The sequence below is a fragment of the Phoenix dactylifera genome, unplaced genomic scaffold (genome assembly GCF_009389715.1).
Source record: "Phoenix dactylifera cultivar Barhee BC4 unplaced genomic scaffold, palm_55x_up_171113_PBpolish2nd_filt_p 000812F, whole genome shotgun sequence".
Taxonomy (NCBI): domain Eukaryota; kingdom Viridiplantae; phylum Streptophyta; class Magnoliopsida; order Arecales; family Arecaceae; genus Phoenix; species Phoenix dactylifera.
Window position 1 is genome coordinate 78632 of NW_024068179.1, and position 23980 is coordinate 102611.

A 23980-nucleotide genomic window follows, 5' to 3' on the forward strand; every position below is an offset into this window, starting at 1 on the left:
CAGAAGTTTTGAAAGAAGTCATAGATATGTTCAGTGATCTCATGTGCCTATTCCTGGATGAAGTGCTAGGCTCCCTCCATAACAACTAACTCCGGAAGGAATGGAACATTTTGCTTAAAGCCACCAAGGTACGTGGTCTTGGACATACCTGGGTGACCCAGTTCTGCTTCGATAAACTCAACTTGTACTTTTATTTGCACCCACTACAAGGAAAAAAAAAAAAAAAAAGCGCATAGCCGACACATAAGCATTGGTAATTTGCTTTCTGATGCTTTTTAAAGCATCGCAAAAGCGTCGGCAATTAGCGATAACAAGCGTCGGTAATCCTGATTTTAATTATGCTTTAAAACATCGTTAAAAATAATTTTTTTATTTAAAAAAATTTAAAACTCTGTATGCAAATCCTTCCCATGCAACAGAGTCTATATATAGCTAGCATGTCCAACAGAGTCTCTTCTCTGATCCCTTCAAAGATTGCAGCTTCTATAATCTCTCTAATCTCAGATTGGTCCATTCTTCTCGAGACTCCAAGACTTCTGAATCTACCAACTGGGCTATATCAGCGACATCTCCTCTCTACTTTTCCCATGTAAAGATCCACTCCTTAATGATGCTTTTAGCTCTCTCTGGGCTAAAACATTCATAGGAGTCCCAAATCCGTTTCTCCACCTCCCTCACACGGTCCAACAGAAGTTGGAATGATCGATCTAGCTTCTTGGTATTGGCATATTGAGAAAGAAAAGAAGCAGACCCAAGAAGCTTTTTAAAACCAACCCAAAAAACATCACCGAACTAAAACTTGATGTTGAGGGAGAACCAGAAAAAAAAAAAAGAAACAAAGAAAGAATTCATTACAATTTATATAGATGTTAGGGGTTAAAGAAATGTTGTTATACTTCCCAATAAACTTGCAAAACAAAAGGAAAGGATGGATGCCTGCTAGCAGGCATATTTCCTCTGCGCACATTAAAAAAAAATAATAACAAAAATAACAAATTTAAGCTTAAAAAATGAAATATAAACATGCACTAATGATCAACACCTTCTTCGCCCCGGCCTAGATGTGCTTCCGAGACCCTTCCCTGTCCACGAACACCCTCGGGAGGAGGAGAAGGCTCTCCGGCGTGGGGAGGTCAGCCAGAGGGAGGAGAAAGAGGAGGATGACAAGAAGGAGGCCACCGAGGGGGAGAAGGAGAAGGGGACCGGTGAGGCTAGGCATGGAGGCGGAGGCTCTTTCGGATCTAGGGCTAAAATTGATGGATGGAAAGGGTTGGTAGGTATTTGAGATAAGTGTCATTTCCATTTTGGTTTCCAACGATGCTTTTTAGTGTCGTCTAAATCAAGCTCTCGCCGACGTTTTAGAGAAAGCATCGGTATCTCCCAACTCTATTTAGAAGCCTCGACAAATTTTGGCACGCCAGCCAAATTGCCAATGCTTCTCCCTAGCGTCGGCAGTTGGATGTTAGAAATTAGTGTTTTTCCTATAGTGACCACTGTTCATGGTGCTACCACCTCCCATTTTCTGCACAAAAGCCTCAACAATACAAAGAACCAGTCCATTTAAAACACTCTAAACCTGCAATTTTTAAGGGACAGAATAAAAGAAGGTGGATTGGTTGCAGAAAATTAAGGAGCTTAATCCCCTCCAAATCTAGAATACTAACTAGATTAACTATTAACTTGGTAGGGTTGCCTCATTATATGTGAGGCACTTCTCTGATGCTATAATTTTAATTTGATCTAAAATTGTTGGAAACTTACATTGCTAGCTGATCGGTCCCATAAAAAAGGACTCGTCAAATTTGCTTGCACAATATATAGTTGATGTCCCTTCTAAGAGCCAAGAAGTCTATGCAATTTGCTCCAACACATACTAACCTTCCTTGAGTATGAGATGATATCCTGGATTTCTGAGATGGTAGAAATCTTCTGAAAATTGATGCAATCTCTTTGTGAGCAAACTATGGCTCTATAGCTCCAGCTTCCTACCCTAACATTATGAAATAATTATTAAACAAGAAGATTAGAAATGAAACAAAACTGACGCCAAACCACAATCCCGGATGGTAGATGCATACTGTCACGCCCCCGGCCCGAGATCGCGAGCCGGGGGTCCGCGCTAACCGCTGCACACCCGTAGGAAACTCTCCCCACGAGCATGCAAGGCATCTTAACCAAATCTAAAAAATGTAACTAAAATAATTCAGATGAAATAAATGCAATCTTATTCCATTGACTAACTTGAGTCATAAAGTCTCACAGTTCTAAATACGCAGTGGAACAATAAAGATAAAACATCAATTAAAATAAACCCTAATCTAAGATAACTTATGCCACAGTTTTTCTAGTCGCTCTCCCATTTTGAAACCCCGATAGGTTAGTTCTCGAAATCTGTAAAACAACAAAAAATTGTATAATGAGCTAGACAGCCCAGTAAGTAATAAACACCTTAACTAGTCAAATCATATAATAACATAAAATATAAATTACAAATTACGATGAATCAACATAATAACATAATCAATTCATTTTCAAATACAAATTCATTGAAATCTGTATCTTTTAAATATCCATATGCATAATCGTAAATCTGATTCGAAACAAATCACATTCATCTCAACATTCTTTAACTACGACCACACTTATACCCTGTGGCTAAGCTAGAAACAGAACCGCACTTATACCCTGCGGAGTGGGCCAGAATACCGTACTTATACCCTGCGGAGTGGGCCAAAATACCATACTTATACCATGCGGAATGGGCCAGAATACCACACTTATACCCTGTGGTGGGGCCAGATTTGCCAATGCATAACCCCCAATTGGCAGGATCCAAAACATAGTCAGGCTGAGAGTTCCAAATCTGATGCACATCAAAATTCTTTTAGTAACATAATAGATATATCATAATCCGATCTAAATATGCATACACGATCCAAGAGCAGTAAATATAATAATAGTCCGAAAAATAGTATTCCAATTCACATATCTATTTTTCATTCAAATCATCATCTCGTAAAATTCATAAATCACATATAAATTCATTAACAAGTTATTCGATGCAAAAATAATATTATATAAATGAAGAGTCTAGAGAAGGCAGTTCATTACTTACCTTGAACACGATCCACAACAAATCTAATTAATCTTACAAATCCCTCGCAGAACCTAATATCCAAAAATCATATTTTTCTTTTAAAATTCATCACAATATATATAAAACTTAAATTTTAACATTCTCCCAGAGCCGACACTTGCAGAAGTGTCTAGCACCCCGAGTTCGGATTCGGATTCGGGTTCATACCCGTAAACCACCCTCCTTCTTTTATTTTATTTTATTATTATTATTTTCTTTCTTTCTTTCTTTTCTTTTTCTTTCTTTTCTTTTCTTTTCTTTCTTTTCTTTTCTTTTCTTTCCTTTTCCTTTTTCCTTCTTCTCCCGAAGCTTCCTCTCCTTCCTTTTTTTTCGTTTTCTTCTCTTCCCCTCTTCTCCTGTGTCCATGGAGGGGGAGGCGCGACCCCATGCCGAGGCTCGGAAGAGGCAGCGGCCTGAGGCCGGCGGCGCTGGCTGCGCCTGCGGCCAGTCGGCGATGCCCGCAACTCGCGATGGCCGGCTCTCTCTCCGTCCCGTGGAGAAGAGAGGGCTCGGGAGGACGGCAACCGACCCTCTGTTCTTCCCCTAAAGGAGAGGGAGAGCTCAAGAGGGGAAGTGCCCGTGGTGGGGATCAGTGGCGTCGAAGATGCTCGCGGCCGCACACGGGTAAGTCCCCTCTTCCCTCTCTTCTTCTTTCTTTCTTTCTTTCTTTCTTTCTTCTTCTTCTTCTTCTTCTTCTTCTTCTTCTTCTTCTTTTTGAATCCAATCCCGGCATTTGGCCGGCTCAAAACCTTTGTAAATCATGGATAAACATCAAACAGGAGGAGACGAAAGTTAGGAGCCCTTACCTTGGCCCCGACGAAGGTCCGGCGGCAATGGAGGAAGAGGAAGACCACCCGTGCCGTGGCTTCTCGACTCTCTCTCTCTCTCCCTCTTGGGCGGCTGCACGAGGAGGAAGATGGGACTCGGGGTTTGCGGCTCCTCCTCGAATGGCTTCAATGGGAGGAAGAAGCCCTAAAAAAACCAGGGATCTGGCTTCCACGGGATGGCTCCCTTCATCCCGTGCCCTCACGTGCAATGCACGTGAGGCCGAAAACTTGGGGCTGGGCCGGTCGAGTGGATCGGGCCCAGTTTCAGGTTCTCACATCCTTCCCCCCTTAATAGAAATTTCGTCCACGAAATTTTCATACATGTAGTTGAAGAGTAGAGAATACTTCTTACAAATCAAGTCATAATGCTCTTCAAATCAAAATCGTCTTATCTGACCAATGTCAAATAATTCTATTCACCGCACTTCCTCCGCACACTCTGATTTAAACCTCAACATACCCGTGTCAAGTCCAGATTTTTTTTTTCTAGAATTAATTGCTTATTGGTACATTCATTATTATGTGTTAATCTGTGTGAACACTTTCGAAATTTAAAAGTTCATATTCTTCTTTTAACAATTAATCAAAAAAATTGTTGTGTAACTATTTAATCTTTTGTAGTAGTATAATGAGTTGTCTAACAAAGAGCAGTGGACATGGCTAGACAATAATTAGAAATAAATATTGGGACTAGATTAATACCTGTTGTCAACACCTCAGAAGCCTGTGCATCTTGCTATATAAGTGCAAATACTCTTTCTTGAGTTTTTGGCCCCTGACTTCCTTCTATTGCCTGAGTAGAACTATTCTAGTTTCTCTGTAGGCAGTCTGCAATTTTATGACCTATCTTACCGCATTTAAAGCAGGCACCAGTGTTCCAATGGCAATCCTTGTCGGCATGAGCCTTACCACATCTGGAACATTTATTGATATTCATCTGCTTAGGGTTGTCACTCGCTGATTTCTTGTTTGAACTCTCGGCGTTTTCATTGCTCTGCCCCTGAAATTCATTTGAACTGTTCCTCTTCTTTTGATTTCTTTCCCTTTCCAACCATTCATCATTAACTTCCCTTTCAATTATTAAAGCCTTATTTACCACAGCTGCATAAGTAGTCAATTCATAAGGTACCACTTGTTTTCTAATTTTTGTCTTTAGTCCCATCTCAAATTTATGCGCTCGATCTAGCTCATCCTCGACTAACTTTGGAACAAATTTGGCTAGCTCGGTAAACTTAGCTTCATATTCTGCAACAATCATATTTCTTTGCTTTAGATGAATAAACTCCTGCTCTTTCTGTGTCCTTACACTCCGAAGAAAATACTTATCATAAAATGCTCCTCGAAATCTTTTCCAAGTGAGTGGCTCCCTATCCTGCTCATATTTATGTTCCAACATCCGCCACCAGTTGAATGCCTCACCTTGCATCATGTATGATGCAAACAAAATCTTTTTATCATCCTGCCATCTCAAGACAGCAAATGTTTTTTCCATCTCTGTAAGCCAATTGTCTGCTTCCAACGGTTCTGTAGTCCCCTTGAAAGCTGGAGGAGCCAGCCTCTTAAATATAGCTATATTGCTACGCTGTTCACACTGTTCCCCTCATCCTTGCTATGGTTGTGTCTGGGGCAACTGCGCTTGTTGGAGCAACTGCTGTTGCACCTGCTATTGCATCTGCATAAGGCCCACTATGGTCTGCATAACCTGGCTTAAGCCCGGTTCTTGTTGTCTTGTCTGAGTATCACTAGCAAGATTGACGACTCTCTCCTGCTGAGGGGTGTTACCAACTTGTTGGGGTGCGCTGCTATTTTGCAGGTTTGGTGCCTTATCAGTAGCTCTGCGAGTAGTCTTTCTCATCCGACGTGGAGGCATCCTGACTTATATCTATCAAATAGCAGCACGCCAATAATAAGCTTACCAATTAATTAATAGTATATAGGATGGCTTGTTACAATTATCATAAACTAACGTCCTAATGTCCCTAGTGTCTACCTACCTACACTCATATCATGTCAGATTTTCTTATCTTAGATTTTTTTTTTCTTCCATTCATGCTCTGATACCATTTGTAACAACCCATGATTTCACCCAAAATGGCTAGCCGAAAGTTATTATTTAGGTTTCTTGATCCTGTATAAGTACCCAAGATCTATCCAGTGAATAACCGATGTGGGACTAAACACACGCCCGCACGGGTCCTCACAGTCTCTCCCCGTTCAAGCCCTAACATCCTTGTCAGGCTAGGGTTCAAATCCATTCAAATCAAATCACAAACACCACGATTGGCTCGTGGTCAGCCTCAATGGATCCGTGCTGCAGTGTCCCCTAGTCCACATAGGTTATGGGCCGGGTCCGCTCTAATACCATTTGTAACAACCCAGGATCTCACCCAAAATGGCTAGCCGGAAGGTATTATTTGGGTTCCTTGATCCTGTATAAGTACCCAAGATCTACCCAGCGAATAACAGATGTGGGACTAAACACACGCCCGCACGGGTCCTCACATACTCCCCCCGTTCAAGCCCTGACGTCCTCGTCAGGCTAAGGGTTCATATCTATTCAAATCTAATCACAAACACCACGATTGGCCCGTGGTCAGCCCCAATGGATCTGTGCTACAGTGGCCTATAGTCCACATAGGTTATGAGCCGGGTTGGCTCTGATACCATTTGTAACAACCTAGGAGCTCACCCAAAATGGCTAGTCGGAAGTTATTATTTAGGTTCCTTGATCCTGTATAAGTATCCAAGATCTATCCAGCGAATAATTGATGTGGGACTAAATACACGCCCGCATGGGTCGTCACACATACAGATACAGGTAAAAAAACCACACAAAAGGAATGGATGGTCTGTCATTTCCACTACAGTGTTCTAGCAGAGAACACCAGTAACCAGACAAATTCCAAATTCCCTTTGTCAAGTTCTCTGCAAGAAAGATTTTGTTGAGTCCAAGCGGACAATTGAACCCTGAATTTTGGAGGGTGAGGACATTTCTACAATTTGATGAACGTTCTATTAAACACCACTATTGTTTAGCAACTTGTAGGCATTGTTTACAGTGAGGAAATTAGCACTAGTCCAATCCCAGCAGAAAGAATCTTGAAGCATGGTATGCTGAACCGGCCCGTACCGACCGGTTCAGCTTGTACCGGACCGGTCCGGTCTCTGACCTGTCCGGTTCTGCAATAAAAAACGGTTCCAGCCCCAATAAGACCGAAACCGAGCAGTACAAAATCCGTACCGGCCTGAACTGACCGATACAAGAGCGTACCGGACAGAACATGACCGGTTCCATCCAATTTAGCCTAAGAACCGGATACCATACTATGGTGTCCGAAGAGTGGCATTGCCGCTATGTGGTATTTAATGCCACTTTGTGGCATTTGCCACAATGCCAAATAGTGGCATTTAATGCTACATAGTGGCATTTAATGCCATAGAGTGTCATTAATGGCATTAAATGCCATAGAGTGGCATTTGCCACTTTGTGGCTACGACTTGCCCGAATTGATATAGGCCACGTACTAGTACAGCATATCTTGAGCAGGCCGGTACTGGTACATCATATCTTGGATAGATGACGGATACGTCTATCGGTACCGGTAGAGCATATGAAGCATATCCATAATCTAGCAATTTGTTCTCGACGTAGTTGTTCCAATGGATATCTAAAAGTCAGATTCATTGCATCTTCTTTTGAGTACAAGAAGCAAAATAGCAGACTAGTGCATTCGGATGGAGAGAAATTTAGAAGGGCTCAGGGAAAATACTCAACAGTAGCCCAACTGTTCATCTTTCTGGAGCTCTTTTGGATGCATACTCACTAAAAATTCTGCTAGAATTAACAAACAACAGAATTTTTACACAAAAGCAGGAAACAAAATGCAATCATTAAAACATAACAAACACGTTTCTATTCATTCTTTTTTAAAATTCCCCTTTATTACATCATTTCGATGGTACATCGGAGATGATTTCACTGTCACAAATTTTGGATAAACCACATACTAGCTCAGAAGTCAGAACTTTTGAATGAAGTCATAGATGTGATCAGTGATCTCATGTCCCTTTTCCTGGTTGATAAAGTGACCAACTCCCTCCATAACAACTACCTCCTGAAGCAATGGAACATTCTGTTTAAAGCCACCGTTGTGTATGTAATCCTGGATACCTGGGTAGTGGTAAGTAAGATCCAGGTCTCCCACAATAAATTTAGCTGGCACTTTTATTTGCACTCCTGTCCATGGCGCTGTCAGCTCCCAGTTTCTGCCAAAAAAAAAAAGCCCCGGGATATAGAAAGCACCACTCCAGATAATACACTCTAAACTCACAATTTTCGAGAAAATTTAAGAACAAAAAGAACTAGTGGACTGGCAGAAGAATTGAGGAGCTTAATTTAATACCCTCAGGATAGTAGTTGAAAGCTGTCTAAAACTTACAAGTTCATGCATCGATAGTAGTTGACCGGCCCGGTAAAACCAGACTTGTCAAATTTGCTCGCATAATAGTTGATGTCCTCTTCCGAGAGCCAAGAACACAATGGACTCTTCTCAGGCAGATCCCAGCCTTCCTTTGGTATAAGAAAAGGTCCTGGATCTCGACTTTGTAGAAGTGTTTTGAAGATTGATGCAGTTCCTATCTGAGCAAATCTTGCCTCTATAGCTCCTGGTTCCTACACCAACATTAATTATGAAATGGATAACAAGGTTAGAAAAGAAACAAATAAAGCATGAAAACTTTTTAATCAATCAGAACCATACACCTCCGTGGACAAATCTGCAACCAATGTTTAACTACAAGAAGAGCGGAAAATCTTCTCCATCCATTCTTTATTGTCTTACTGACTGGTTAAGAAGTAGAAAGTATGAAATATGAGAACAGGTTCATCTATATTCTTCTGAACTTTATTAATCAAAAATTAGTCTAACTTTCTGTCATTTCTGTTGAAGGATAATTTAGTTGGTTATTTGTTATCATTGAGCTCGAATGCCATGGTTCACTTTTGCTAAAGGTTGAAGCAAGCAGTAAAAATTGATGATAGACACTTCCACCATGTCTTTCTTCAGATTTTAAATAATATTTCAGAAACTATCTGTTCTCCAATGAAACTTTTCGGATGTGCTCATGGATTTCATCTATCTAGTAAATATTCGGCATTCTGATATCAACCAGGTTAGAAACCGAAAAAGATAAAAAGAAAATATTGGAAGAGAAGTAATAAATATAAAGAATAAAATGTAGGGATCCGAACCTGGAATCTACAGATATAGTAGTCATCTCCATAGAGCTTCCGAAAGTAGTCAACAGTTTTCATGGCCGGGTTACGAGGCATAAATGCGACGCTCAAATTCACCAAAGCCTTCACCTTGTCCGGCCTAAACATGCACAGATACCAGGCAATCAGCGCCCCCCAGTCGTGCCCCACCACAAACACCTGCATTACAATTATAAAAAATAAAATAAAAAATCAGAAACACCATAAAATTTAGTTTAAAATAACTAAGTGAGTTTTTAATATAAAAATAAATAAATACCTACATATTCCCTCTTCCTCAAATACTTGTACACACTATCATGAAAAAAAAAAGGGTTCCAAACACACACAAAAAAAAAAAAGCAATCCATTTAATCCATTTAAAACTTAAAAAGAGGTTCAGTGGGGAAAAAAAGTAGATTTCCTTAATCTATTCCTTCCACATTAGTACACCAAGCAGCAAAAACACAACTAATTTATTCTGATAATAAACCATATATCTTAAAAATTTGTAAAGCCACCTTTTCCATCATTCCACCGTATAAATTGAATCATTTATTTCAGAATAATGAAGATAGCAGTAGGTTAATTTATTTATGCCGGATTAACTTATTCTGTAATCAAACACAACCTAATCAAAAACTTAACCAGCAACTTTATCCAAGTGTCAATCTCTAAGAGAACAAATATAAAAGGGAGTATGAGAGAATAAATTACTGAAAATGAACAAATAAAATCAACGAACATTTAAAAAAAATATATATATCTTTTATAATAAAAAGAAACAAAGAAAAAGACGAGAGAGAGGGGAGACTCGAGGGGTCTCACATGTGGGAGGGCGAGGGCGTCGAGGAGTGCAACGAGGTCGCCGACGATGTGCAGGGCGGAGTAGGAGGCGACGTCAGGCGGCGCGTCGGTGTCGCCGTAGCCACGGAGGTCGGGGGCGATGGCACGATAGCCGCGGGCGGCGAGGCCGGCTATCTGGTGGCGCCACGAGTACCAGAGCTCAGGGAAGCCGTGGAGGAGGAGCACCGCCGGCCCCTCCCCCTTCTCTACCACGTGCATCCTTATCCCGTTCACCTCCACCGTCCGATGCGAGATCCCCGAAGCCCCCTCCATCTCTCTCTCTCTCTGAGGACTCTGCCTTCCTTCTTCCCTATAATACAGCATATGTTCCGTCTTTTTGCATGGAGTCGGCAACCCCGCCGGTCGCTTCGCATCCAGAAGTTGTTGATAACGGAAAAAAATACGCTTCGCCTTCATTTTGTTCGCTTGGAAAAGATTTCGTGTGGGCCCACCCGCCAAGGGCCGGTCCGACTACTGAAATGTCCAATATCTAGAAGAAATCTACGCCCACGACCTAAAAGCCAAGGACATTCTTTTGAGCTCGCTCAAAACCATCCAAGTAAATACAACGATGGCGGATATCCCATGGCGCTCCGGCGTAACAAGGCATGCGGAAAATTGGCAATTGATTGGCTTACCATTTTATTTAAATACTCTTTAATATTGTCCAATAATACGTTTTGGACGGCGTTTCTTTAATTGATAGAAGGTTATTAACTTATTCTATCGATTCCAGTCATGGGTGATTTCTAGCCACCTATTAGTTTTCGTCAGCTGACAAATAATTTTATGGTTCGAAGGTACCAACTCATCAATCTATGAAAAGTTTTGACAGGTAGATCAAGTGACGTGGATATAAATCGCATGTTTATCAAGATTTAGAAAATTTAAAATATGCATGAAATGTAACAAATTGCATTAGGACTATGTGACGGGATTCTACAACAAATCTTTATGTTTGATTGTTAAATATTTTGTTTTCTAATTCTTACGAAGTTATCTATATTCGAATGATTTAATTTAGCGGCAATTAATTTTCAATCCTCCAGATGACCATGCTATAACAAAATATCCATGTTTACTGGAACTTCTATATCTAATCCCCACTTAACGGTCTTCATAATTCTCGGTTCTTAATAGCCATTCCAGTATTCTAAAATCCTAAAGATTTCCCCCACGACCCCCACTAGAGATGGTTACAGCACGTTGATCATTCTCGATATCCTGAGTAATCCTAATTAATCGTATTCCGTTAAGGTAATTCCTCATAGCACACATCAATGATGATCTTACACGCATACCCCAAATCTGTTATTTATGCAAATCGGTTCTTTAATTAACTGGCCCAAATCTCATCATTCTCTTCGCAGCAAATATTGAAACCGCTTCTTTATTCAATTGCCCCAAATCTTTTCTTCCCTCCTTTGCCAAATCTCTTCTTCCCCATTTGTTTCTTTTTCTCTATAGATGGTGAACTGAAAACATTCCCAATTCTTGTCTATTACATAAAAGGGATTGGTAAAGAAGAATTCTCTCTACTTTATTTTATCTTTCTCTTCACAGCAAATGTTGAAATCGCATTTTGCATCATTTCTTCATCCCTTCATGCTCTTTCAACTATCATGGCTTTAAAGAACATAGATAACTTGTTTTCATGGTTATTTTTGTTATAGTAACAAAGCTCATATTATTTTCGTCTATGAGGACACAAATGTTGATCAAATTTACAACAAAATAGTGAAAAAGGTAGAGACAACTATCTCTTACAATGTAAAAGTAAAATTTTATATTCCAAAAAAAATCTAAAATGCTTATTACGCTCATGGGCGATAAGAATGTTCGAAATATACATCAAATACACATCAACTTAAATATTGTGGTAATCGAGATGGTTATTAGTCATTCACCATGCTTGACTGAAGTTTTTAGTGTGGTAATCGATATGAGGTAATGCACAAAATCTTTGCATTCCTTTTTCGTTTGCTATTTTTTGTTTTAATTAGTGTTGTAGTGCATATACAATGGCTTCATGTATGTACGTACAAATTACGATATGCGTATGTGCAATTTATTTTAGGCGCAAAATTTATTGTAAATATATAAAAAAAATTCTAAAATATTGCAGAGTTAGCGGCCCATCCCAAAATGTTGAGTGTAGATAAAGTTGCAAAAATGATTCAAAGAGTGCCTTATCGTGCTTTACCTCTTTTGGTAGCTTAAGTAATTTCTATTGATTTGTTGAAGAAACTAGAGTCATTATTGAAGAGGAACTTAGTTAAAGAAATTCTTTGGATGCTTGCAAAAGCTATATAAAGGGTGTTGGTAAGGAGTTCAAAAATATGGAAACTCTTCATGACACAATTTGCAAAGAACCGGCGTAATAGTTCATCCAACTTTGCTTACCTCAGCAGGACCTGCAGCATTCTCACCAAATTCGTCATTTGCCATGAGACCCTTCTCTTGGAGGATCTTCTCAATACACGATAGCCTCTTATCGAAGAGAACCATCCGTGTGTCCTCCCCTTTGACATCCCCAAATGTTTGAGGGTCCTCTAATTTAAAGCCATGTGCGATAAAGGACCTCTCAACCATTGTCATACATATCTCTAAAAGATCCATCGGACGTCATTCGCTTTAACTAGATAACGGTAACTAAAAAAACATAAATTATCCTAATAAGTGTATGCATTAAACTGTGTCGACAAGTGAGTGGTGTATACCAAATAAAGATACTTGCGTGCCAAAGGATTATAAGTGTGTGCTACCAAGAACTAATAATATGCAGATACATGATAGGTGCGTGGTGGGCGAAGTTAACTGTGTGCCAACAAGTAAAAAGTGTGTGCCAAATGAAAATAAATGTATACGAAGAGTTTCTAAATGTGTGCTACCAAGAACTAATAATGCGCAGAGACATGATAGGTGTGTGCTAGGTGGAGTTAACTATATGTCGGCAAGTAAAAAGTATGTGCCAAATAGAAATAATGTGCTAGAGGATTATAAGTGTGCTACCAAGAACTAATAATATGCAGAGACATGATAGGTGTATGCTGGGTGGAGTTAATTATATGTCGGCAAGTAAAAGGTGTGTGCCAAATAGTAATAAATGTGTTCCAAAGAATTCTAAGTGTGTGCTACAAAGAAATAAGAGTATGCATAGACCTCTCCTCTCTCATGCACACCCTCTTACAATCTCTCGTCTCCTCGCTTCTCTACCATAGCCTGCACTTGTGGCCTTCCTCGCGAGAGAAGGTACAACTCCTCCATTCTAGGTTCTAGCTTTTCGATCACCTAATACAGACAAAAGCTTAAGTTATGCATCAACTTAAAATAATTGTGATGCTAGAAATGAACATTCAAACCTTAAATCTTCTTAAGTTCTTCATAACTTCAGCGATCGCATCCACCTTACAAGGGAATGGGGTGTTACTCCAACGCAGGAGGCGTGGATACATGAATGGTGGCTGATGGCTTCCAGAAGGTTGTTCGCATGCTCAACATCCTATGCCTGCCAAAAACGAATGTAACCATCATATTTCAACTCAATATATATATCAACAATGAAATCACAAAGAAACATAAAGATGCTTATCACCAAAGCGACCGTGCAGTCATCTATATACCTTACAGAGCAGATCCCTTTCCGGAGATACAATGCCAGACACCCACGCATGCGAAACAGAGGGTGACTTGGTGAGCGAAGAGGAAAATGTGGAAGAGTGTGGAAGTCGGAAAGCCAAAAATTAGCATGTGGATGCCACAGAGATAGAGTTTTCACGGATTTCGGTCGGACGGAGGAGTGGGGCAGTCGGGAGGGCTTGGAAAAGAAGGGTTCCGAGTGGCCATAGAAAAATGAGTCAAAATCGAAAAAATCGGATAAGCGAGTCACAGGTCGGACGAGCGAGAAGGCGGAATGAGATAGAGTCTGAAAATTGAAAAGGAGGCTTTGACAGAATAGGTGTCGGTCGAAGTTGGAAGGGTTTCAAAAGAAAGGTTAGTACCAACCGGCCTTAGGAAAATGAGTCGAAATCGGAAAAGTCGGATGAGCAAATCGCAGGTTGGAGGAGCGAGGAGGCTGAGTGAGAGGGAGTCGAAAAATCGAGAAAGAGGGTTCGATAGAATAGCAGTCGAAAAATCAGGAAGTGACTTCGACATAATAGGAGTCAGAAATTTAGGAAGGAGTATTTGGGGATGACAGAAAGTGAAGAGCATTTTCGTCCTCAAGGATCTATGGTTAAATATAGAGTTACTTGTGGACCGGTTGTTATAAAACCAGTCCACAGGGAACAACAGTTAAAGCAAGGTCCGAGGATAGACCGGCCACTAATTTTCCCTTTAATTTACCCGATATATATATAAAGCAAGAAAGAACTTTCTTACGTTGCTTGCCGTCATTCACATCAAAATGATATTGGACTGATGTAGCATCCACTTGCTATTCTTTTTGTGCCATGGCTCACCAGAAAAAGGTTGTGCGATCGTTCAACACTCTGTAATCATAATATTTTTAGTGGTTAGGAAAGAAAAAGGCAACTTGAGCAAATCACAAGTAAATTATTATGACAATATATGGCATGAATGCGATTTTTTCTCAATAAACATGATATTATTTGAGGCTGCCATTGATTGAATTGCTAAATTAATTGCGAACCTCGATTCAGTCCTACGCTCGCTCAAATTTTGACCGAGCTGCGCGTTCCTATGGTTCAAAAATTCTCTGTTGTGTTTCTCATGTAAACCCCTCGTAGAGAGAAGCTCTGAAGTCTGAGATCCCCAGCCTTTGGTCGCCATGGAACCCCACCCTTGCTCTGTCCCTTTCTCTCTCCTCCTCGCTTCTTTTCTTTCCCCTCCTCATCTTCTTCAAGGCGGCTGGAACCTTGGACCTTTGCATCACTGGTGGTGAAGATTCAACAACAGGGATGGGACCAGTGATAAGTAGGGTTTGGTGGTTTAGGATTTGCGGATTGTGTTGAGAGAAAAAGATCCGCCGATGATTAGATCAGCAAGGAGAAGGTCGTGGTGATGCCGTGATGGTGAGGTAAGCATGGAATGGGCTTGTCGAGGGTCGGACAGAGAAGGATGGAAGCGATGAGTAGTGGTCAGTCCGGGGAGGATGGGTGTCCCGTGTTTGGCTTAACAAGAGAAGGTTGGTGAAGTCGGGCAGGGGGGCTCAAGAGTTCCTGGAAGCCGGGTGGGTTACGTGGCAGGGATGTCCCCTCTGCGATGCCAATGGAAGGCAGCTCCCCTAGCTTGGTATAATCGATTTAATTTCGTTATTCTTCTTAGAAACGTTACTAGAAACGCGACCACTTGGAAATGAAATTGCCACAATGGAGCATGTACGTAGGATCATGAGTTGCTTAAATGTCTTATTCCAAGCTATAAGACGCTTCTACAACTGAGCTCCTACAGCTAGCATACGTGATGCTTCATTTCATTAGCAGAAATACAGAGAGAGAATATCCAGTTAAAGCATCGCCATGTCATTGCATTATTATTCATATTTCTATTAAGCACATCAACATATAACCCTACCACGAGGGACATGCTTATTAAATATTTCTATAGCACAAACATTTCTGCCAACTGCCCACAAAGCAAGTAACCTGGGAAACAGCATCATCCCTCTCCTTATCCCGCAACCGGGCGCTTCCGCCACCTTTTAAGAGCTTCTCAACATTTCTAGTACTCCTGGCCTACCCTAATACGGCTGCTGCCATGTCACTGCAACCGGACTCCTCACTGTGTGCTTCCCGTCGCTCCATGTCACTGAACCGAACTCCGTCCGTGAATTCCCCGCGAGCAAGTTAACAGCCTCCGCCGAAACCTTAACGACGAACTCCTGCTTCTGCCCTTTGCCTTCGAACACCAACTTCTGAGGCTCCACCACCAGTCGCACTCCTTCTGGTTCTCTGATACTGGCGCTGTACTCTGACTTCTCCTCTCCCACATTCATCACCGTCCGATGAACCAGAGCTTCGAGCTTGCTAGTCCCGGATTGCTCCAGAACCACCAAAACTGATGGGTAATTGAGATCCCAAGGCTTCCGAGTCTTGTCCGAACAATTCGCTTGTCTCTTGGTTATGATCCCGATGGCGGCGCTGCTGTAATTGGAGCTGCACATGAAGTCCAAGTAATCGTCAACCGTCAGATCATAGACCAGACCAGGATCGACGGCCTTCTCCGGGTCCACATGCCCGGATCCATAGGCCCATTCGGTGGACCTGTTTCCCGTGCCCTCGTCCACCAAATCTTCGCCCGTGTTATCGGCGACATAGGCCGTCGTCATCAGTGCCGACTTGATAGCCGCCGGCGACCAGTCCGGGTGCGCGGCCTTGAGCAGCGCCGCCACCCCGGCGACATGAGGACACGACATCGACGTGCCGGAGATGATATTGAACTCCGTTCGGCGCCGGTCGGCCTTTAACTCCGTCGGACTCACCCCGTCCGGCCAGGCAGCCAGGATGCCGACACCTGGCGCGATCACGTCCGGCTTGATGACGTTCGTGGAATGCAAGCTGGGCCCGCGCCCGGAGAACCCGGCCACCGTCGGTGCGGGCGTGACGTCGACCTGGGTCCCGCGGAAGTGCAAACGGACACGTGGATCGCTGTTGGCGCCGATGTACGCCTTTATGGCTCTCCCGGCCTTATAGCCGATGGACACGGCGGGGAGGACGTTGGCGTCCGGGGTCACGCCTTCCCCGTCGGTGAGAGCGTTGGCCAGGATCATCGCGGCCCCGCCGGCGTTCTTCACGGCCAATCCCTTCTCGGCGCGCGGAACCGCGCCGCGCTCGCAGAGCACCACCTTTCCGCGTACCGCGGCCGGGTCCAGCGACCCGTTGAGGCAGTAGGGGGCGGAGGACCGGAACCCCGGGGCGGACGTGGACACGTTTCCCGCGTACACAAGCGGGAAGGACCGCCTCCGGGAAACGCGTATCCCGTCGTGGATGGCGACGCCGATCACGACGGTGCCGTCGCCGAGCACGACGTCGGCGGGGAATCGGCGGTCGATAGACCCGGCGCCGACGGTGGTTATCCAGGGGGCACTGTTGGCGACGGTTGACTCGCCAGGGCCGCCGTTTCCCGCAGAGGCGGCGACGAAGACCCCATGCTCGATCGCGCCGAAGGCGCTGATGGCGACGGGATCGAGATGCGTGGGGACGCTGCCGGCTCCCAGGGAAAGGGTGACGATGTCTGCACCGTCGGTGACGGCGGCGTCGACGGCTGCGAGGATGTCCGAGTCGTAGCAGCCAGTGGACCAGCAGGCCTTGTAGACGGCGACGCGGGCGCCGGGAGAGACGCCGGAGGCGACGCCGGCGGCGTAGCCGAGGAAGGAGGCGTTGGCGGTGACGACGCCAGCAGCAGTGGAGGCGGTGTGGGTGCCATGGCCTTCGGAGTCGATGGGGGAGAAGATGTCGGGACCGTTACTGGCACCGCCGTGGGTGGCCGCCAGATAGCCATTTGAGAAGAAGCGGGCTCCGACGAGCTTTCGGTTGCAGGCCGTGGACGAGAAGGAGAGGCCGACGTCGCAGGAGCCGTTCCAGCGGGAAGGGGGTGGGGGCAGGCGGCCATCGTCGGCGAAGCTCCGATGGTCTGGGCGGATGCCGGTGTCAACGACGGCGATGACCACGGAGGAGCCGGAGTCGGCGGCAGCGAGGAGGGAGTTGGGCTTGGAGTCCGCGGAGACGAGGCCTAAGAAGAGGGGGGTGCGTGTTGTGTGGAGTTGGCGGGGCCGGTCGGGGAGGACGGCGAGGACGACCGGGTCGGACTGGAGAAGCTCGGCCTCCGCCGGGGTCAGCACGGCGGAGAAGCCATGGAAGACTGCGCGGTACACGTGTAGGAGCTTCCGGTTGCCACGTGTCGCCCGGGAGGATCTCTCGAGAGAGTCGGTGGAAGAGCGGAGGGTATGGAGAGTGGAGGAGTACCACTGCTCGACGTCGGCAAACACAGAGGGTTTAAGGTCACCCCGGACGCGAATGATATAAGATTTTCGAGCACTAGTATCGGCAGCATCGCCGCCGGGAGAAGAAAGGAAAAGGATGGAAACCGAGACGATAAGGAGAAGGAAGGAAGGGGAGAAGGCCATTTGGAGGAGGTAAAGGGAGTGCTGGGAATTAAGCTACGAAGGGAGAGTGGGTATCGGATATATCTATATATAGGAAGGGATAAGAGAGCAGCAATTAAGAAGGCGGGGAGAAGCGGTGATGCATTCCATGAAGGATGTTGTTGGTTGATTTCATGAGCGAGAAAGGTGGCGGGGTTTTGGCAGAGCGCGATGCAATGGTGCATTAGAAAGCGCAAGGAAGGGGAGGTGTAACCTGGGGCGGAGAAAAAGGTTGTTGCTGAAAGTTTGGGAAACGGACGAGAGAGGAAGAGTGAGAAAGGAGCTGGTGAGATGAGCGAGGACGTGGGCAGAGGGACTGGGGACGGATGGAACATTTGACTGGTCGAGTCTACAGTGTGACCCCTTTTTTTGGGTAGAATAGCCCGACTTCACTTTATTGCTTGTTTTCCGGGGGGGTTTCAAGTAGAGCTGGCTGCTGGCCAGCTGTGACGCAGGTGGCGGTTCCTGCTACGTGCCAGGGCAAGGCCATGCATGATGGTTGCTTTGAGGTCACTGTGCTTTGGCTCGTTCGGAGAACGCTCGCACGGTGGCTGCAAGTAACTCGCATTGGTGTCCATTTTGTCTTTGATCTCAAGCGCGTGACACGGTTTCCTTGCTGTAACTCGAGCCCAATAAGTTCGATCTGTAGAATCTTCTTCATCAAACTTTGACCCAGACATCCGACAGTGGGAACAGGAGAGGAGGTGGGAGGGAGAAGAGAGACACAAAAGAGAAACTAAACAATGAAGCAACCAACCAAAGACCACTATGGTGCGCAGGCCGCGCAGCAAAGTACTGTGCCATTTTTGATGATCGTCCGCAAGAGGTGGGTGATCAAATAACTAATATCATATATGATATGGCATGTATTTATAAACCATTTTATTTGATATTCGTTCATCTCCTAATTTGCAAAAGATATGTACTCATGCATCCTACACCAATTATTTGGTGGAGAAAAAGTCATGCTGAAGCCCAACTTGATTCAAAATAGGAACAATTAGGTGTGAACCTAGCCACATATAATTATATTTTTGATAATATTTATTTTTCATTACACAATCTCACTCATGATGCTGAGTATGTGTCTACATTGGACATTGGCTCAACCGCACTACACAAAATTCTGGTTGTATGATGGTGCTATCATGGCTGCATGCAAAATACTTTCTTAATCTAGAGTTGATTTTAGCAATTCCACCTTACTGATACCAAACATAGGAGATCTTGAAGTATATGCAAGATCCCAACGTAATCCAGAACATGAGCTAATAGATTATGAACCCAACCGTATGTAGTAAATTTTGGTTAGCTGTAGACTGTAAACTTTATGGCCAAGGTTTTGCCTTAGACAAGGTCTCAGTGAAAGAAAGATCTCCAATTCATGTTCCTAGCGGCACGTAGAGAAATACATATCCATGATGCCATCTAACATTAGTCTTACATGGTTAATATATGCAAATGAGCCGGGTCTCTCGGGCTGACCTGCAAGGTGGGCTTAAGACGTTAATTGCTGATCACTACCAGAAAACACGCGTATAGTGACGGGACATTAGTGACGGACCGTTATCAGTTACTATTTGTGACGGATTAGTGACCGACAGAAATTTGGTCACCGTGGTGTAAACTTAGTGACCGTTTAGTGACAGACCGGTCACAGAATGCGCGGGTAGGATGGGCGCCAAACCTTAGTGACCATCATAGTGACGAGGTATCTGTCAGCAATATGATAACCAAAATTGCAACCAGACAGTGACAAATGCAGCCGTCACAAATATAGTAACCCTAGTATTTATAAATTTTTAAAAGATTATTTTTGGCAGTAACAGATTATTGACAAAAATTTCTGTCACCAAATTTAATTTTTAATTCCAAAAATATTAAAAATATTATTTTTGAGTAAACCTAAATTAAAAGAAAAGATAAAAGGAGGAATATCCAAAATGAAACTAAGTGTGCCCGCCGTTCCGCCCAAATTTCTTCGATAATCCAAATTCCAATCACTCTCTATAAAACTCAAATTTCTTCTTCTCATTTTAAAATCTCATGGTGTCGGCCATGACCCATTTGCACCCCTATTGCAAGTTTTCTGCTTTATAGAATTTTTTTATCATGCTTTATAGTTTTTTTTTTTTTTTTTTTTTTTTTTTTTTTTTGCTGAGAACGGGTGCTTCATACAGTACGGGTATGAATACACCCAATAAGATCAAAATACAAAATCTCGCGGAAATCATGCTTTATAGTTCAAAAATATTTTTGCCTTGCAAGTCCCGTCCAATCAGCCTTATAAATAAAAAATAATTTGATATGAAATTTGGCTTGCAAACCGATTTAGCCCATATACAATTTGGCTTGCAAACCGACTTAACAAAAACCCTAACCTTTCCCTTCCCTCCCCTTCCCCTCCCTCGCTGAGAGCCGCCGCCGCCGCACCCACCCCCCCCCACTCCCTCGCCCCCCCTCCCTCGCTGAGAGCCGTCGCCGCCCTCCCTCGCTGAGAGCCGCCGCCGCACCCCCTCGCTGAGAGCCGCCGCCGCACCCCCCTCCCTCGCTGAGAGCCGCCGCCGCACCTCCCCTCCCTCGCTGAGAGCCGCCGCCGCCGGCCCCCCTCCCTCGCTGAGAGCCGCCGCCGCCGCCGCCCCCGCCCCCCCTTTTCCCTCGCTGAGAGCCTGATAGCCGCCTCCTCTCGGTGTCGTCGCCTCTTCAACGACCGGCCGGCGGCTCTTCGCATCCTTCTCCCCCGGACGGCAACCTCCGCGGCTCCGGTCACCGACTCACAGTCACCGGTAAGAGTTTTCTCCTCCTCCTCCTCCTCTTCAAGCTCGATCCCGGTAGATTTTGCCCAAGCCCGGAGAGAGAAAGAGAGAGAGAGAGAGAGAGGTGGTGGGGCAGCGAGAGAGCTCGGAACAGTAGGTCTCCCAAAAATAAGGGTTCAATGTAACAGGTATCAGGGAGAGAATATTATTTAGTTTTAGTCATACATTGAATTATCTTAAGCATGCTCAAATTCTATATGTTTCTTTTCAACCCTCCTTTAGCACGACCATCTATTTTGATCCCTTAAATGGAGGAATATTTAGCCTGAGATATTTTTATTTTTTAATATGCCTCACCTCTGCTTCTAGAACTCCTATTGTTTGAAAAGAAATTGTGCTAAAATTCCTCTATGTGAGCCTTATGCAACATAGATATTTAAAAATCCTATTAATGAAGGAAGAAACAAGTGAGCACTGAGTAAATACTTGATGTTACGGGCAACCTAGTCCTCTGAGCTTCGTGCATAAGTAAAATTTGCCTGCAAATTTGTTTTATGTACTTTTGATATGTTTAAAATTGTCTTAGTTGCTTTTAATTGTTGTCGTTCATGCTTATAAAATTTCAAGTACTACATTTTCTACGAGGCTGAATTAGCTTTTGTTGATGTTGTCAATTAACTTCTGCTGTCTTCCATTTTCCTGGGCTAGCAAGTAGTCTTTTAGAATGTTAATGGTCATGTTGTTATATCTTATTTGCTGTTTAGTTAAATAACTGTGATTACTATATCATCTGCCACAGGGAAAATCATGGCCACCATGAACATGAATCTTATTATGGAGAACGGGACACAGAAAGTTTAGTTGTGGTATGCTTATTGTTTCGATTTAAATTTGATGTGCAGTAATTAATCAACGGCACTGTCATTGCACATCATTGCCTTATAGTGTACTCGTCTATCATAAGAGTTAGGCATATGCATTGTCACTTTATTTGTTAGCCCTGTTAACTGGTTTAACTGCTTGTTTGGAGTTCTTAATTTTAGGCAATGGAAACTCTGGTTGCACCTGTTCCAAGAGAGTTCCATAAACTAGCATTGGATGACAAATCTGGTCAAACCATCGATACAGCAAAACGGCCTGCGCCATTGACTAGTGGGTGTAGAATAGAAGGTTTTGTGCTTGTCAAAAAGGTAAAATAAGCTTCTGCATTGAATTCATTCACCATTTTGAGTTTGCAGAATCTTCTATGATGTTAATGCAAATGTTACTGTAAGTCTCGGAACCATTTCTATGTACTTAAAATTTTTTGATTGATCAGATACCTTGTTACTGTTTGATGCTCCATCATGATATCAGTAGTTGACGCTTAGTTTAGCATTAGCAGCACGAACACCAAGCCATAACTTATTTTCGAGGAATTGGACAGGAAGTGAAATATTGACTTCCTATATTTACACTGTTTTGATGTTTCTAATGTTAATCACCTGTCAGATAGCAATGAACAGGAGTTACCTATTTGTACCATGCCGATTATGAAACAGAGGCTGTGAAGAGAGATCTAAATGTACCCTCTTTGGATTTGCAGATTGAGCATTACCTTCAATTGGTAAAGACTGAGATAGCATCAAGAAAATCTTCTCGGGAGTTTAAATTGCTAGAGGAGTATGAGTATACAGCCCACAGTAGTTTGGTGCACAGTCTGCATATTCCTGCTGCCAAATTCCATTTTGAGCCCTCTCCTATGCAGGCTGGTTTCTGACACTTGGATACACATTTACCAAATTCAAAATCTGTGAGCTCATCGTTATTTTGAATTTCAGGTCTTGGTAACTGAAGTTCCAAAATCCTTCTCGCACTTCATTACAAATGTATGTGCTATCATTGGAGGCATTTTTACGGTTTGCACTCGATCTCTTTAAATGATATCTTCGGTTTTGTACTGCCAAATGCGTATGAAAAATTTGACCTTATTGGCTTTCAGGTGTCTGGAATATTGGATTCTATCCTGCACAATACGATCCGGCTTATGAGAAAGGTTGAATTAGGAAAACAATTTTGATGGGCAAAGGTAAAATATTGGTTGTACAACGGGTCCAAAGTTTTGCTCATTCCCCTAGTTAGCAATTCCATTTTGAATGCTTTCACTCATAAGAGAAGTGAAGTTGTCATGGTAAGTATAATTTTTTTATAATTCATAAATATTATTGAGCTTGCTCATGTTTATCTCTTGTTTGATCCACCATAATGTTTTTTCTCTTCTTTTAAATCAACTTGTAGGCAAAGTATTCAGCTGAATACTCCAAAAAATATGGTGATGCCTCCACCTCAGATGCTCCTCTACGTGATTATGACTTGTGGTTTGACGCAACTGATGTCCCAACTCATGGCCATGTCTATGGCTTTAGTCCCCTAGAGGATCTCACTGGAATTATTGGGCAATCATCATCTGCTTCCACCTCTACAGGTCAAGCTCCAGAGCTGTACACTCATGAAGACCTTCTACGTATTCTTGAGCAGGAAAAGAAAAAATGGCAAGAGGAGGTTCTTCAAAAGATGAGAGAAGAGATTGGCTTTGGACCAAGGCATGCAGATCGGGGGAGTAATGGTGATTCTGATTCTGCTGATCATGCTTCATTATAATTGTTTTTGCCTTAGATGATAGGTCTTTGCATTCCTAGGAGGAATGAAATCTCTGTTGATCTTTATGACATATTTTTAGACTTTGATTTTGATGGATTCAGGACATGTTGATGCCAATTTTGAATGACATTTAAAATGACTTTTGCGTAATGTTGAATGCCTTTGCTATTAATGATATTACTATTATTATTATTATGTGCCAATCAATGTACCAAATGTACCAGGTTATTAGATTGTGATCGGTGACCAAATTTTGGTTACTAAATTGTTTACCAAGTATTGTGACGGATTTTGGTCAATAAAAATTGATTTTGCTCAGCGCGTTTGTAACCAATTAGTGACCGTAAACTTATCACTAGGTCAGTGACGGGATTAATGACAAATGTAGTGACAAAATGTGTGACCATGTCTGTGACG

At 43.2% G+C, this 23980-nt stretch overlaps 3 protein-coding genes across 4 annotated transcripts; 1 reads left to right on the top strand and 2 right to left on the bottom strand.

Moving 5' to 3' along the window:
* Positions 1 to 7854: 7854 nt before the first annotated feature.
* Positions 7855 to 10444, bottom strand: LOC103719777 (epoxide hydrolase A-like). Its single transcript, XM_008809170.3, has 4 exons — positions 10046 to 10444; positions 9215 to 9397; positions 8403 to 8635; positions 7855 to 8229 (listed from the first exon to the last, which is right to left on the bottom strand). The coding sequence occupies exons 1-4, from the start codon at positions 10385 to 10387 to the stop codon at positions 7983 to 7985; spliced, it is 1005 nt and encodes a 334-aa protein (XP_008807392.3). The 5' UTR covers positions 10388 to 10444; the 3' UTR covers positions 7855 to 7982.
* Positions 10445 to 15525: 5081 nt separating this feature from the next.
* Positions 15526 to 18412, bottom strand: LOC103719784 (subtilisin-like protease SBT1.5). The gene has a single exon (XM_008809178.3). The coding sequence runs from the start codon at positions 18147 to 18149 to the stop codon at positions 15765 to 15767; it is 2385 nt and encodes a 794-aa protein (XP_008807400.2). The 5' UTR covers positions 18150 to 18412; the 3' UTR covers positions 15526 to 15764.
* Positions 18413 to 20761: 2349 nt separating this feature from the next.
* On the top strand, positions 20762 to 23457 carry LOC120107274 (protein disulfide isomerase-like 5-4). 2 transcript variants are annotated; one of them, XM_039120484.1, is made up of 7 exons: positions 20762 to 20953; positions 21723 to 21789; positions 21967 to 22113; positions 22509 to 22670; positions 22744 to 22821; positions 22905 to 23093; positions 23201 to 23457. In XM_039120484.1, exons 3-6 carry the CDS (start codon positions 21970 to 21972, stop codon positions 22980 to 22982), a joined length of 462 nt encoding a protein of 153 aa, XP_038976412.1. In that variant the 5' UTR covers positions 20762 to 20953; positions 21723 to 21789; positions 21967 to 21969; the 3' UTR covers positions 22983 to 23093; positions 23201 to 23457. The 2 variants fall into 2 exon arrangements, with proteins under 2 accessions (XP_038976412.1, XP_038976413.1); XM_039120485.1 differs by having other exon boundaries at positions 22744 to 22791.
* Positions 23458 to 23980: the final 523 nt, after the last annotated feature.